Raw genomic sequence first — 15,744 nt, 5'->3', positions numbered from 1 at the left:
TTAAAACATCCACTCAGTGTGCAGCAGCAGTCACAAAAGCAAATAGAATGTTAGGAATTATTTAAAAAGGGATATATAATAAGATAGAAAATATCTTATTGCCTCTATATAAAACCATGGTACGCTCACATCTTGAATACTGCATGCAGATGTGGTCAGCTCATCTCAAAAAAGATATCTTGGCATTGGAAAAGGTTCAGAAAAGTGCAACAAAAATTATTAGGGGTTTGGAACGGGTCCCATATGAAGAAAGATTTAAAAGACTTGGATTTTTCAGCTTAGAGAAGAGGAGACTAAGGGGGGATTTGATAGAGGTCTATAAAATCATGACTGGTATGGAAAAAGTGAATAAGGAAAAGTTATTTACATATTCCTACAATATAAGGACTAGGGGTCACCAAATAAAATTAATAGGCAGTAGGTTTAAAACAAACAGAGGGTATGTCTACACTACTGCATTATTTCTAAATATCTAATTTTGAAATAGTTTATTCGAAATAAGATATTTCAAAATAATGTGTCTACACACAAAATGCATTTTGAAATAGCGTTTTGCTATTTTGAAATAGCACGTCCACACTGATTGGACGCTGAATTGCATTGAAGGGCAGCTGAAACCACTTCTGGCAGGGCATCAGGTTAGGAGTTACTTTGTGTGGCTGCTGCCTGAGGCTATCTGAGGCCTGTGCTTATAGGGACCCACCTGGACAGCTGGGTCTCAGGTTTCCCTGCTTGCTTGCCTACCTCGCTGAGGGACAGCAAAGCATTTTTTTTCTCTCTGTGCTCTGGTTGCCCTCACTCGGGACACCACAACACTCTGCAACATGGAGCCGGAGCTGCCTCTGGGTGCACTTGTGCTTCTTTTGGATGTGTTGCTGCAAGCCTGGCAGCAGTTTCTGTAGGCTGCCTCACAGCATCTGCTGCAGCCCGACCCCCAGGCCGTCATCCGGACCTTCCTGGGGTACGTGGAGGGGCAGCTGCTGCTCCTGGACGCCAGCGTGCCCCGCTGCATCTGGCGTCTGGACACCAGCAGCGACTGGTGGGACCACATCGTCCTGGAGCTCTGGGGAGACCAACAATGGACCCAGAACTTTAGGATGAAGCAGCACCTTCATGGAGCTCTGTGAGTGGCTCGCCCCCGCTCTACGGCGACGGGACACACACATGAGGCCCGCCATCCCCCTCCAGAAGTGTGTGGCCATCGCCCTCTGGAAGCTCTCCACGCCGGATAGCTACCAATCTATGGGGAACCAGTTCGGCATGGGGAGATCCACCGTCGGAGCAGTGCTCATGCAGGTATGCCAGTCTCTGGCCACTGTGCCAGGAGGGGGGTGCAAGGAAGGGATGGGCTGCCCTATGGAAAAGGGGGGGAGGTGGTGAAAGTTCCCTTGCTGTGGGAAGGTTTGTTCTGTGCTGCTCGCACTAACGACTGCCCATGGTGGCCAGGATTGCAGGGGGGGTCACTCCTGAGGAGTGGGGGCTCGGGGAAGTGGCGGGGAGGGGGTACTCTGTCATCCTGGCACCCCAGTGACTCTCGGTTTTGTGTCCCCCTCTGCAGGTGGTCAAGGCCATCAACAGAGTGCTGCTCCGCAGAGTCATCCACCTAACGGATGTGGATGTGGTGATCAAGGGGTTTGGCGTCCTAGGCTTCCCCAACTGTGGAGGGGCAATCAACTGGACACACATCCCCATCTGGGCCCTGGACCACCAGGCCTCCCTGTACATAAACCGGAAGGAGTACTTCTCAGTCATCCTGCAAGCTGTGTCTGAGCACCGGGGCCACTTTGTGGACATTAACGTGGGCTGGTCCAGCAAAGCACATGACGCACAGGTTTACCACAACTGCTCCATGTGCCAGAGGCTGCACGCCAGGACTTTCTTCCAATACTGCCACATCAGGGTCGGGGATGTGGACGTGCCTGTGTGCGTGGTGGGGGATGCGGCCTATCCCCTACAACCCTGGCTCATGAAGCCCTACACGGGACATCTTAATCCTTCCGACAGGCCTTTAATGCCAGGATCGGCAGGGCCCACATCATGGTGGAGGGAGCGTTCAGCTGGTTGAAGGTCTGTTTTAGATGCCTCCTCACCCGACTGGACCTCTCAGAGTGGAATATTCTGCACGTGGTGGCAGCGTGCTGTGTGCCGCACAATTTGTGCGAGAGGAAGGGGGAGGCTTTCCTGCCAGTCTGGATGACAGAGGCCGAGCATTTGGCCGGCCTGTGTACACAGCCCCACACGGCTTCCAGCCGGGAGGTCCATCGCGGGGCTGTCCGTATCCGGGAGACCATGCAGGAGAGCTTCCAGATGGAGGACTAAAGTCTTCCTGGTGTGCCCCACTGGGGGCGTGTGCATTATTCCACCCTCATGTCCTCCCTAATCCCCCTTCCCGATGTAAAATAAAGACACGTGTTGAAGAAAACAAACTCTTTTTATTGAACAAAACTGGGGTGGGGGGGGGGAAGGAAAGCGAGAGAGGGTGGGAGGGGGAGGGGTAAACCTGGGAGGAGGGAGCTGGAAGGGGGAGGAGACGCTCAGGGTTGGGGTTCTTGCTGGGCCACCTGTCTCTCAGCACTGCAGGTGCGGGGGCCTTGGCATCCCTGGGGGGCAGGTGGGGAGGAAGAAGCAAGAGAGGGAGCAGGAGTGGGAGGAGGAGCGGTAGCTGGGGAGGCAGCAGGGGCTGGAGCGGCAGGAGGCACCAGTCTGTGCACCAGGGTCTGTAGGTGGTCTCACGTGTCATGGCCCTGGGAAAGCAGCTTCCTCCAGCTCTCCCACCGGAGCTGCAGGTCTTCATGCACACAGTTTCCAGGGTGCGGTGCTGGCCTTGCAGTATCCCCAAGGTGCTGCTGCTGGTGGTACTCCTGATTACGGGTCAGCCTGCTGGCCTGGGTGCCGGAGGATGTCCTGGGCAGGGTGGTGCTCCCTGCACTCGCAGCTGCTGCGGCTGTGGGGAAACAAGAGCAGTGGTCAGTTCTCCCTTGGGTCACAGTGGGTGAAGCCCAGTCCCCCTCTGCAAGGCAAGGACCGCAGATCTCCGCACCGTCTGAGCTAATGTACTTGCACACAGGCCGTGTTCGGCATGTCCTGCTATCCCCAGGAGTGGGAGCTGGCCCAGAACTGCACCCCTGCCCCTGTGCTATATATAGTGGGGAGGGGGAGAGATGTGCCCTGCCTCTGTGTAGAGGGGGCTTCTGGAGGGAGGGCATTGTGCAGAGTCCCACCCCGGAATCAGGAGCATATCATGTGCCTTTATACATACATGCGTGTGGGTAACAGGCCAAGGCCCCTGTGTGGCAGTCACCTGGGGCCACGTGCCCAGGGGTGGCACAGCACATGCACAGGTTGCTGCGTAATCCGTGGTCAGCAAGGGCCACACGCGGTCCCTGGTCTCCCTCTCCTCTCCACCCCACCCCCCCGACATAAAGGGCAATGGTGGCACTCACGTGTCATTGCCTCCCCGGCCTTGGATGACACCGGCGACAGGCCCGCTGGGACGGCTCAGCGGTCCTGGGTGTACGGAATACTCCCTCCAACCTCCTGCAGCTCCTGGCTCCCCTCCTCCTCCGTTTCCTGGTCAGGGCCCTCTGCCCCAGGAACGATGACCACCTGGGGAGCATGGACCATCCCACCCCTTCCCCGGATGTGGTCCAGGGCATCAAAATAGGGACAGGGGTCTGGAGCTGCCCCCTGTAGCTCTGGCATAGGCCTGCTGCAGCTACTTTATTTTCATGTGAACTTGCTCCTGGGTTCGCATGTGCCTTTGGTGGCCAGGCTGGCAGCCATCCGCCTTTAGCCGGTTGCATTCCTTCGTTTAGTGCAGAAATCGCGGACGTTGGAGGCCTCCCTCCAAACCTGAATTAGGTCCATGATCTCCGCACAGGACCAGGCAGGCGCCCGCCTTTTCCGGCCCCTGGCAGGCTGCTGGGAGTTGGCAGACTGGTCCTGGGGAGCGGTGGAGGGCTAGCTGGCACTGGCTGCCTGGCTCATGCTGGGGCCACTGGGTCAGGTGCAGCGACTGCTGGCTCTGGGCTGGCAGCTTGGAGCTGGCACAGGCACTGTGGCCAGAGTCTGCCCTTTTAAGAGCTCCGGAAGGGAGGGGGGACAGAGAGGAGTTTTCCTGGTTGGGGCCAGAGTGGCCAGGAGAGCACCCTGTGAAGGGCTGGAGGCCCCCTATTTCAAAATAAGCATCTACAGAATGCTTATTTCAAAATAGCAGTTTCAAAATTGGCACTATTTCTCGTAGAATGAGGTTTACGAATTTTTAAATAAGCCCTCCGCTATTTTGATTTAATTTCAAAATAGCGGTTTGGCTGTGTAGACGCTGGTAAAGTTATTTCGAAATAACATCTGTCATTTTGAAATAACTTTGCTGTGTAGACATACCCAGAAGGAAGTTTTTCTTCACTCAGCGCACAGTCAGTCTGTGGAACTCCATGCCACGGGATGTGGTGAAGGCTAGGACTTTAACAGGGTTCAAAAGAGACCTAGATAGCCGTTGATGGATCTAACTTCCATTAATCTATGAGCCAGGATGGGTAGGAATGGTGTCTCTAGCCTCTGTTTCTCCAGAAGTGGGTGACAGTGGAGGGATCACATGCCTCCCTCTGGGGCATCTGGTATTGGTCACTGTTGGCAGATAGGATACTGGGCTGGATGGACCATTGGTGTGACCCAGTATGGCCATTCTTATGTTCTTAAGCAAATGTGTATGTTTTTAAAGCAGAGTTAGAGCAGAAATCATGTCTACGGTCATTTGTCTACAAATAAAGTTTATTTTTATAGTAATGTATTGTGATGTATATTTCTATCATAAGTTTTGTCGTTCAGTTATACATTTTAAAAAACTGAACCATGAATACTGTTTTAATTAAGAAAGAATTAGATTCTCAATAACAGTAAATACTGAAGAGAACATTCAAACAATTAGAAGATAACTGCAGCCTGATGTGAAACCTTTTAGAAATGGGAAGTCGTTTTAAAAAATTCAATTAACATTAATTCTATTAGAAACAGAGGGGTTTTTCCTCTAATAGAGACGAACCCTCTTTTTTTCAACAGACAAGAAATTCATACAAAAATTCAACCATCTTCATTTTTTACAAATCTAGCAAGTAGCTGTTTACAATACTCAGTAATGCAATCTAGAAGACTAAAATTAATTGAAGACTGTGGCTCTAATGCATTGTTTTGGAATCTAAGCACATTAGATTTAATTGTTTCAGTAGCAGCGTGCCTATGTATTGTAGAAGATACAATATCTGTGTGAGTCATTCACAATTTTTGAATTGTTGCCTAGAATATTGCTACCATACCTGTTTCAATTGGTTATTCATTTGTCATGAATAACTTCATGAAAGAAGCTGATTTTTGTTTGTCTGCACTATTTTACTGCATTAACTTTACATTTTCAGTATTCGTGATGATAAAGTGGTGGTTGGTTTTCAAAATGTTGACTTTTTTTTAAAGGTTGATTATAAACTGATATTTTATTTGTTTTATCAGGTCAATTACTAAAAAGTGCCTTTGTGAAGTCACTTTTACAAGAGAGGACTGCGACTCCTGAATGTGTTTTCAAAATATCATCTCTGCCAGCTAGACTTTGCCCTGACCTTATATGTCACGGAAAACACCTCAACTGTCTTGGTTTGCCAATTGCTTGATGTGAACTGGCTTCCATATTAAAAAAGCTGAAGAAAGAATTATTGCCAGAACGTGAATAAGCTGACTGCATTGCTTTTCTTGTGCAATCAATACCAGCAAGTAGCCTGCAAAGAATTAATACTATATCAAGGAGTGCCATTGGATTAAAGTAACTTAATTTAAAAAATTGTGTCAGTGATCCAATCAAGAGACTCAGATATTTTACAGACAGAGATGCTACTGAGCATGATTTTTTTGCAGCCAAAAGTCTAGAAGTGGGACATATTGATTGATGAGTGACTGCTTGCTGATAAATTGTCTTTGCTCATTCTGCTTTGTGTATTGGGCTCCATTAAGCAATTTATTACTTCATTGCTGCTAGGAGCTCTGTGGGTATTTTTTCTCTCTCTCAACGATAGTTTTTGGAATTGTTGCTCTGCATAATTCACTTAATAGTCATTCAGAAAACCTAAATTGGTTTTTCATCATGGCTTTGAATGTTGCTCCTGTAAGAGATACAAAATGGCTGACATTAGAAGTGTGCCGACAGTTTCAGAGAGGAACTTGTTCACGCTCTGATGAGGAATGCAAATTTGCACATCCCCCCAAAAGTTGCCAGATTGAAAATGGAAGAGTTATTGCCTGCTTTGATTCTCTAAAGGTAAGAAAGTTGCATATGTTAATGAACATATTAATATTTGACATAAAAATATAAACAGTAATTTTATTGCTGGTGCATCATATGCATATTTTGCATGTTTTACAGATTGTGTTTATCTTAAGTTTTGTTTTTTCAAGCTTTACAAGAATTTCTGCTTGCGTATTTTCCTGTCAGATGTCAATGTCTGTAAATCCAAATTGTGTAAGAGTATGGAATGCATGATTATTGACATTTGATAAGACCATTGTGTTCACATGAATTATCATGGTTCCAGGTCAAATTAAATGTCTACATAAGAATGGCCATACTGAGTCAGACCAAAGGTCCATCTAGTCCAGTATCCTGTCTGCCAACAGTGGCTAATGCCAGATGTCCCAGAGAGAGTGAACAGAACATGGAATCTTCAAACAATCCCTCTCCCGTCACCCAGTCCCAGCCTCTGACAAAGGCCAGGGACATCATTCCTACCCAAGCTGGCTAATAGCCATTGATGGAACTAGCCATTGATGGAACTAACCTCCATGGATTTATCTAGTTCCTTCTTGAACTCTATTAAAGTTCTGGTCTTCATAACCTCCTCTGGTGAGGAGTTCCACAGGCCAACCATGCGCTTTGTGAAGAAAAACTTCCTTTTGTTTGTTTTATACCTGCTACCTATTAATTTCATTTGATGATTCCCTACCCCCCCCCCCCCCCACATACTACTTATAATATGGAAACAAGTAAATAACTTTTCCTTATTCACTTTTTCCATATCAGTCATGATTTTATAGATCTCTACCATATCCCCTCTTAATCTCCACAGATTCTAAGATGAAGAACCCTAGTCTTTTAAATCTTTCTTCATATGGGACCCATTCCAAACCCCTAATAATTTTTGTTACCCTTTTCTGAACCTTGTCCAATGGCAATGTATCTTTTTTGAGACGAGGTAACCGCATCTGTGTGCAGTATTCAAGATGTGGGCGTACCATGGTTTTATATAGAGGAAATAAGATGTTCTGTATCTTTAGTTTCTGTCCCTTTTTTAATGATTCCTAACGTTCTATTTGCTTTTTCTGCTGCTAGATGTTTTCAGAGAACTATCCACAGTGATTCCAAGATCTCTCTCTTGAGTAGTTATAGCCAAATTTAGTTCTCATCATATTGTATGTATCATTGGGATTATTTTTTCCAGTGTGCATTACTTTACATTTACCAACATTAAATTTCATTTGCCATTTTGTTGCCCAATCACTTAGTTTTGTGCAGGGGGTCAGACTAGATGATCATAATGGTCCCTTCTGACCTTAATGTCTATGAGTCTATGAGTTGGTGAGATCTTTTTGAAGCTCTTCACAGTCTGCTTTGCTATTAACTATCTTGAGCAGTTTGGTATCATCTGCAAATTTTGCCAGGTCTCTGTTTACCCCTTTCTCCAGATCATTTATAATAGGCTGAATACAATTGACCCCAGGACAGACCCTTGGGGGACACCACTAGTTACCTCTCTCCAATCTGAAAACTTACCATTTATTCCTACCCTTGGTTTCCTGTCTTTTAACCAGTTATCAGTCCATTAAAGGACCTTACCTCTTATCCCATGATAAGAGCCTTTGGTGAGGGACCTCGTGTCATTCCACAGGGCCAGGGCCCAACAGGGTTGTAGATTCGCTTCAACACAGTAGCGATTAGGGATAATGTACTTTATTAAGCTCACTACTCCACTGCTACTATACTTCACAGGGTTTACTCTAGCAAGCGAAAGCACTACAGAACAATGGTTAAAGGAGTAAAAGGCTCTTTGGAATGCTCACGTCCCTTCAGGTCTGTGGGGAGTCCCATTCCGGTTACCTCGCACCCGGCCACAGCGGACATGGCTCCAGCATGGGGGAATCCCGGTCAGCCCTCGAGATTGGGGCCTCGATTGAGACTCAACTAGGGGTGGGACTTTCTACAATAACTGCACTACAGTTGTTTACCGGGTGTGCACATACCTGGCTCAATGCCATTCTTATCACTCTTACGGGCTGAGACCGAGGTCAAACTTATTTACCGCTTAGCAGTTTCCCAGCTCAAGGCATGGATTAACACTGATAAAGCTCACAGCTATGATGAGGTAACTGGCTCTGTGGATATGGAGAAGTCAGTGGATGTGATATACCTTGACTTTGGCAAGGCTTTTGATATGGTCTCCCACAATATTCTTGACAGCAAGTTAAGGGAATGCGGATTGGATAAATGGACTGTAAGATGGATAGAAAGCTGGCTGGAAGGTTGGGCCCAGCAGGTAGTTATCAATGGCTCAATGTCAGGATGGCGGTCAGTTTCTAGTAGAGTGTCCCAAGGTTCGGTTCTAGGACCAGTTTTGTTTAATATCTTTATTAATGACCGGAATTAAGGGATGGATTGCACCCTCAGCAGGTTTGTGGATGACACTAAGCTAGGGGGAGAGGTAGATACGCTGGAGGGCAGGGATAGAGTCCAGAGTGACTTAGACAACTTGGAGGATTGGGCCACAAGAAATCAACAAGGACAAGTGTAGAGTCCTGCACTTGGGATGGAAGAATCCCAAGCATTGTTACAGGCTGGGGACCAACTGGCTAAGTAGCAGTTCTGTAGAAAAGGACCTGGGGATTACAGTGGATGAGAAGCTGGACATGAGTCAACAGTGTGCTCTTGTAGCCAAGAAGGCTAATGGCATATTAGGTTTCATTAAGAGGAGCATTGCCAGTTGATCCAGAGATGTGATTATTCCTCTTTACTCGACTCTGGTGAGGCCCCATCTGGAGTATTGTGTCCAGTTCTGGGCCCCCAATTACAGGAAGGATATGGATGCATTGGAGAGGGTCCAGCGGAGGGCAACCAAAATGATTAGGGGGCTGGACCATATGACCTATGAGGCTGAGGGAATTGGGTCTATTTAGTCTGCAGAAGAGAAGAGTGAGGGGGGATTTGATAGCAGCCTTCAACTTCCTTAAGGGAGGAAACAGGCTGGAGAGAGGCTGTTCACAGTAGTGGTAGATGGCAGAGCAAGGAACAATGGTCTCAAGTTGCGGTGGGAGAGGTCCAGGTTGGATATTAGGAAAAACTATTTCACTAGGAGGGTGGTGAAGCACTGGAATGTGTTACCTAGGGAAGTAGGGGAGTCTCCATCCCTAGAGGTGTTTAAGTCTCGGCTTGACAAAGCCCTGGCTGGGTTGATTTAATTGGGATTGGTCCTGCTTTGGGCAGAGAGCTGGATGTGATCGCCTTCTGAGGTCTCTTCCAGCTCTACGGTTCTATGATTCTATGCTGTTTGGGCTTGCAGCGTCCCACACTATGCTAAGGTGGGTACAGCGGAGATGGAAACTTCCATCCTAGGCCTGCTAAGCTGCAGGACCCACATATGACTTTTATGTGACACCTTGTCAAAGGGTTTTTGGAAATCTAAATACCCTATATCTACTGGATCCCCTTTGTCCACATGTTTGTTGGCCCCTCTCAAAGAACTGTAGTAGATTAGTAAGAAATGATTTCACTTTGCAGAAACCATGTTGATTTTTCCCCAACAAATTATGTTCTTCTATGTGTCTGACAATTTTATTCCTTACTACGGTTTCAACTAATTTGCCCGGTATTTACGTTAGACTTACCAGTCTGTAATTGCCAGGATCGCCTCTAGAGCCCTTTTTCAATATTGGCGTCTCATTAGCTATCTTTCTGTCATTAAGTACAGAAGCTGATTAAATGCTAGGTCACAAATAGGTCACTATTAACTGTGCTAGCTCACAGTTAATAGTTCTACAATTTCATATTTGAGTTTTTTCAGAATTCTTGGGTGAATGCCATCTGGTCCTGGTGACTTGTTACTGTTTAGTTCATTAGTTGTTCCAAAACCTCCTCTAATGACACCTCAGTCTGGAACAATTCCTCAGATTTGTCACCTAAAAAGAATGGCTCAGGTTTGCGAATCTCCCTAACATCCACAGCTGTGAAGACCAAAGCAAAGAATTAATTTAGGGTACGTCTAGACTACCAGACATTAGGTTACCAGACATAGTAAAATGAAGCGGCGATTTAAATAATTGCAGCTTCATTTAAATGTACATGGCTACCGCGCTGAGCCGACAAACAGCTGACCTGGGTGGTCGACAAATACCTCTGATGTCGCCACCCGCGCGTCTAGACTATCGCGCTGAGACAACAAACAGCTGATCAGCTGTTTGTCGGCTCAGCATGGCAGCCATGTAAATTTAAATGAAGCGGCGATTATTTAAATCGCCGCTTCATTTTACTATGTCTGGTAGCCTAATCTACATGCCTCTGGCGACAGAGGCATGTAGTCTAGACGTACCCTTAGTTTGTCCACAATGACTTCATCATCTTTGAGTGCTCTTTTGTTATCCCATCGTCCAAGGGCCCCACTGGTGGCTTAGCAGGCTTCCTGCTTCTGATGTACTTAAAAACATTTTGCTATTACTTTGTGTTTTTTGTTTTGTTTTGTTTTGTTTTTGCTAGCTGTTCTTCAAACTCCTTTCTGTCTTTTCTTATTTTTTTTTTACACTTAATTTGACAGAGTTTATGCTCCTTTCTAGTCTTCTCACGAGATTTAACTTCCACTTTTTAAACAATGCCTTTTTATCTCTCACTTCTTTTACTTGGTTGTTAAGCCACAGTGGCATTTTTTTTTTGTTTTCTTACTGCGTTTTTTAATTGGGGTGTACATTTCAGTTGAGCCTGTATTATGGTGTCTTTGAAAAGTTTCCATGAGTTTGCATGTATTTTACTTTTGTCACTGTACCTTTTAATTTCTGTTTAACTAACCTCCTCATTTTTGTGTAGTTCACCTTTCTGAAATTAAATGCTATAGTGTCGGGCTGCTGAAGTGTTTTTCTCACTGCAGAGATGTTAAATTTTATTACATTATGGTCACTATTTCCAGTTAAATTTACCTCTTGAACCAGATCCTGTGCTCCACTTAGAACTAAATCAGGAATTGCCCCATCCCCTGTGGGTTCCAGAATCAGGTGCTCCAAGAAGCAATCATTTTAGATATCCAGAAATGTTATCTCTGCATCCTGTTCTGAGGTGTCGTGTACCCAGTCAATACGGGGATAGTTGAAATCCCCTATTATTATTGAGCTTTTTATTTGAATAGCTTCTCTAATCTCCCTTAACATTTCATAGTCACTATCACTATCCTGGTCAGGTCGATAATATATCCCTACTGATCTATTCTTATTATTAGATCATGGAATTACTATACATAGGAGATTCTATGGAACATTTTGGTTCATTTAAAATTTTTACTTCATTTGGTTCTACATTTTCTTTCAGATATAGTGCCACTCCCCCTACTAGCACAACTTGTTCTGTCCTTCTGGTATATTTTGTACCCTGGTATGACTCTGTCCCATTGATTGGCCTCATTCCACCAAGTTTCTGTGATGCCTATTATATCAATATCCTCCTTTAGTACAAGGCACTCTAGTTCAGCCATCTTATTGTTTAGACTTCTAGCATTTGTGTATGAGCACTTCAAAAATTTCTCACTATTTATCTGTCTGCCATTGCCTGATGTTAAACTCTTTTTCATTTGATTGTTTCTCATCTGATCTTACCCATACTTTATCATTTTCCATCCTGTCCTCTTTATCAGACCATAGAGAATCTCTACTAAAAGACTTAGAGATATCTCTGTCCAATCCATGTGCTCCTCTGCACCTGTCGGCTTTCCCCCAGCCCTTAGTTTAAAAACTGCATTATGATATTTTTAATGTGAAGTGCCAGCAGTATGGTTCCATTTTGGTTTTGGTGGAGCCCATCTTTCCTATATAGGCCCCCCTTTCCCCAAAAGTTTCCCCAGTTCCTAATAAATATAAACCCCTTCTGTCTTCACCATCACCTCAGCCGTGCATTGAGGCTCTGAAGGTTCTGCCTGTATACATGGCCCTGAATGTAGAACAGGAAGCATTTCCAAGTATACTACCATAGAGGTCTTGAATTTTAAACTCTTTCCTGGCAAACTTTCCTCTTTCAAACCGTTTCCTAAATTTTCCTCCAGAACCCCTCTCCTATCTTTCCCTATGTCATTGGTACTTACATGTACCATGACCACTGGCTCTTCCCCAGCACTTCACATAAGTCTATCTAGATGTCTCAAGAGATCAGCAACCTTTGCACTAGGCAAGCAATTCACCATATGATTCTCACGATCATCACAAACCCAGGAGTATGTCTAGACAGTAAAGTTATTTCAGAATAATGGCCATTATTCAGAAATATCTATGTAAGTGTCTACACAGCAATTCCGTAATTTTGAAATAACTGACGGCTTATTCTGACTTCTGTAAACCTCATTCTACGAAGAATAATGCCTATTTCAAAATAGCTATTTCAAAATGAGGCATGTATAGATGCTCCACTTCTGATATTTCAAAATAGTCCCTCACCAGGGCTATTGTAAGTTATTCCTCCTGGGGCTCTAAATTGAAATAGCAAATCTACATTAGGGAAGCCTGCCTTGGACTAATTTTGAGGCTTCCCTGCATTGTAGATGTGCTATTTCGATATAAGCTATTTTGGAATAACTATTCCGGAATAGCTTATTCCAAAATAACTGTGCAATGTAGACGTAGTGCAGCTGCCTATATTTCTAATGACCAAAATCATTGGACTGGTCTGGTTTAAAACTTAGGCCATTCTGCCTTTAATGATAAAGCAACCTGTGATAAATTAAATAAGGAGTTTAATTTAGATCTACAGAAGCAAGAAAATTGAGTTATGGATTTTACTTCAGTTTTAACTCACCAGCTTATACCTGTTCTAGGTATTATGAGATCTAAGATGAGTCCATAGCATTACTAGTCATATGGACTGCTGTATCTGCAGTATAGACTATGAAGTAAATTAAAATAGAATGGAAGCTTACAAGTACACTTTTGAGAATTAACATTGGTAGCCAGTAACATCTCCTAACTTGTTTCATATCTTAAGAATGCAGTGTGAGAAGGCAATTGGGCTACTTACTGTTTTCTGTTCTTTGGGTTTTTTTTAGTTGGCTGAGATTTTGCCATCTGTATTCATTTAACTGCGGTGTGCATTTACACCACTCAAAGGCAAGGTGGATACAAGACTCTGGTTGCAGTGAGAGTGAAAATGATTGAGGGAAGGGGGATTGATTTTGTAGAGGTCACCAAAGCAAGTCCCTGGGCTTGTCATGAGAGGGAGGCCTGGCTATGTTCTATGTGACCAGCTAAATTGGCTCTGTTGAGCTGCTATGTAGCTTTGTATTTACCCCATCTGAAGTCAGTTATCATGGTCATTGACTTACTGCAGTGCTTAAGAGTAGCTGTGCCCCACTCCAATTCTGTGTTTGCCACCTAAGCAAGACACCTGGTTTGAAGTTGGTTAATTTCATTACAAACCTTTCTGCAGAAAACAGCCTTTATTTGCCTTTGGGGAGGGATTTGCCCTGGCAGTTCTGCCGAGATAGGTGTGAGGTTACCTAGGTCTGAAATCTAGGTCCACAGGTCTCTCAGGGTGTGTCTACATTGCACCGTAGATCGAAATAGGATTTATAATTTGAGCTATGCAAATTGCGTAGCTTATTTTGATGTTATTTCAAAATAGCTTATTTTGAAATTTGGCACTGTCTACACAGCACTTATTTTGAAATAAATCGCTATTCTGAAATGTCCCTTACTCCTCATGGTATGAGGCTTACAAGGACGTCAGAATAGCAAGCCCGTTATAGTTCGAAATAACAGGTGTGCTCAAAAGATGTGGAATAGCTATTTCAGGATACTTCCATATCCCGAAATAGCACTGCAGTGTAGACATAGCCTAAGCTACACATATTCCTCTGGCGCATGGAATCCTAATTCTACCAGAAGCACTGCCCACAGGACTCTTGATTGGAAGATTGTCTGAACTCACCAACTGGCCTGGCAGCAATATTTAAGTCAGAAAGAGGAACAGAAAGAGAAACTCTGGCTCTGGTTCTGTTTTTTGGCACAAGACTCTTGCTCTCACCACTAGGCTGCCAAGACTGTGAGGATATAGAGATTTCATCCCACATCTTCTATCAACTCAGATTCCTTCTCTCTAGGCTTGGATGAAACATGACACTGGAATTCCTGGCTCACAGAGCTGACTCTCAGCTGGGTGTTTTAGTGCCAAGGAACAGAATGTGCTCTCCGAATTGAACTGGGACTCTGTAGAGAGTAACTGTACATGCAAATAAACTGCCGCTTAACTGTGTGACTGTATCCTTGACTGTGGTGAATGGAGCCAGTAGAGGCTTGAACTTTTTTTCTGAGCCTTGGGGCGCACTATAGCATTCAGGAAGAGTGAAGTGGGTCTCAGCAGTGCTTGTGGTTTAGCTGGCCCAGTGGAAGGAGGTGGATGGTAGTGCTGACAAGTAAAAGATAAGCTGCCTCTGTTGCTGAAGGAGACTGGGTTAAAAAATGGTTTCTAGGCACACTCTTATGGCGTGGCTGCTTTGTTCTGGCAAGACCCCCTAAGCCCATGGAGACCACTCTTATTATATAGAAGGGCCACATAAACCTAACCACAGCCTTGTGAGTGCCACATAGATTCTACATATTTTAGTCACTTGTTCTGATTTCAGTTCAGCTTGATTCATATTTAGGTAGATTGTTTCTATGTACAGGACTGTCTGTTTGCTCACTTGTGTAAACTGAAATGATTCAAATGTGAATACACAATGCTAATGAATCGTTTGTTTTTGTGTTTAAGCAAGCCTTATGAAATGCTCAGGTGGACCTTAGGTTGGGCTTCTCTGCCCTAAGCCAAATGCAGCTTTTTTCATTCTGAGTTTGTCTCACCGAAGTGACTCCCATCGCTGACTACCCCTCCATCTCCAGCTTCTGCCTAGTCAGCTGCCTTATTTTATTTTATTTTATTTTATTTTATTTTATTTTATTTTATTTTATTTTATTTTATTTTGTGCAGAGTCCTCCATTTCTTTATTTTCCAATCTCGCCCACCTAATAGACTGTCTCCAAGGAAGAATATTTTCTTATCCATGGAAGTGTCACCAACAAATATCTGGACTTGTCTGCATGTAGATTTATGCTGATTTAACTAAAGGTGTAATTTAAAATGTACTCAGTTAAACTGGTGTGTGGATGCTCTTCAACCAATATAAACCCGGTTTACTTTAACTTATCTTAAATTGATTAGGAACAGGCGTTAACTAAACCAAGATAAACTACCCTTAAACTGATGTGAATGTCGTCTGCACAGGGTTTTGCACTGATTTAAGTAAATTTTTAAAAATTGGTTCAAACTAAATTTATGCAATTTCAGCATGTACACAAAGCATCTGTCTCTTTTGTGAACAATTTCCATCTGTAGAGTCCTGCGTGGATACAACATTTGTACCTGCATAAATGAACCATAGCTATCTGCATTGACTTCCATGAATGCAGATACCCGCAGAGATCCTCAAATTTGTA

General features: G+C 44.5%; 1 protein-coding gene across 13 annotated transcripts in view; it reads left to right on the top strand.

Annotated features, from left to right (window-relative positions):
- Positions 1-15,744, top strand: part of MBNL2 (muscleblind like splicing regulator 2) — a 153,572-nt gene that overhangs the window by 53,915 nt on the left and 83,913 nt on the right. For all 13 annotated transcript variants that reach the window (XM_075918793.2, XM_075918794.2, XM_075918792.2 and 10 more), the window contains one exon: positions 5,503-6,301. In XM_075918793.2, the coding sequence (XP_075774908.2) occupies positions 6,128-6,301 (174 nt within the window). In that variant the 5' untranslated portion in view covers positions 5,503-6,127. The remainder of the gene's footprint in view (positions 1-5,502; positions 6,302-15,744) is intronic.

Source organism: Pelodiscus sinensis, chromosome 1, assembly GCF_052426305.1.
Source record: "Pelodiscus sinensis isolate ZL-2025 chromosome 1, ASM5242630v1, whole genome shotgun sequence".
Taxonomy (NCBI): domain Eukaryota; kingdom Metazoa; phylum Chordata; order Testudines; family Trionychidae; genus Pelodiscus; species Pelodiscus sinensis.
The sequence above is the reverse complement of the archived record's forward strand: the minus strand, read 5'-3'. Positions and strand labels throughout refer to the sequence as shown.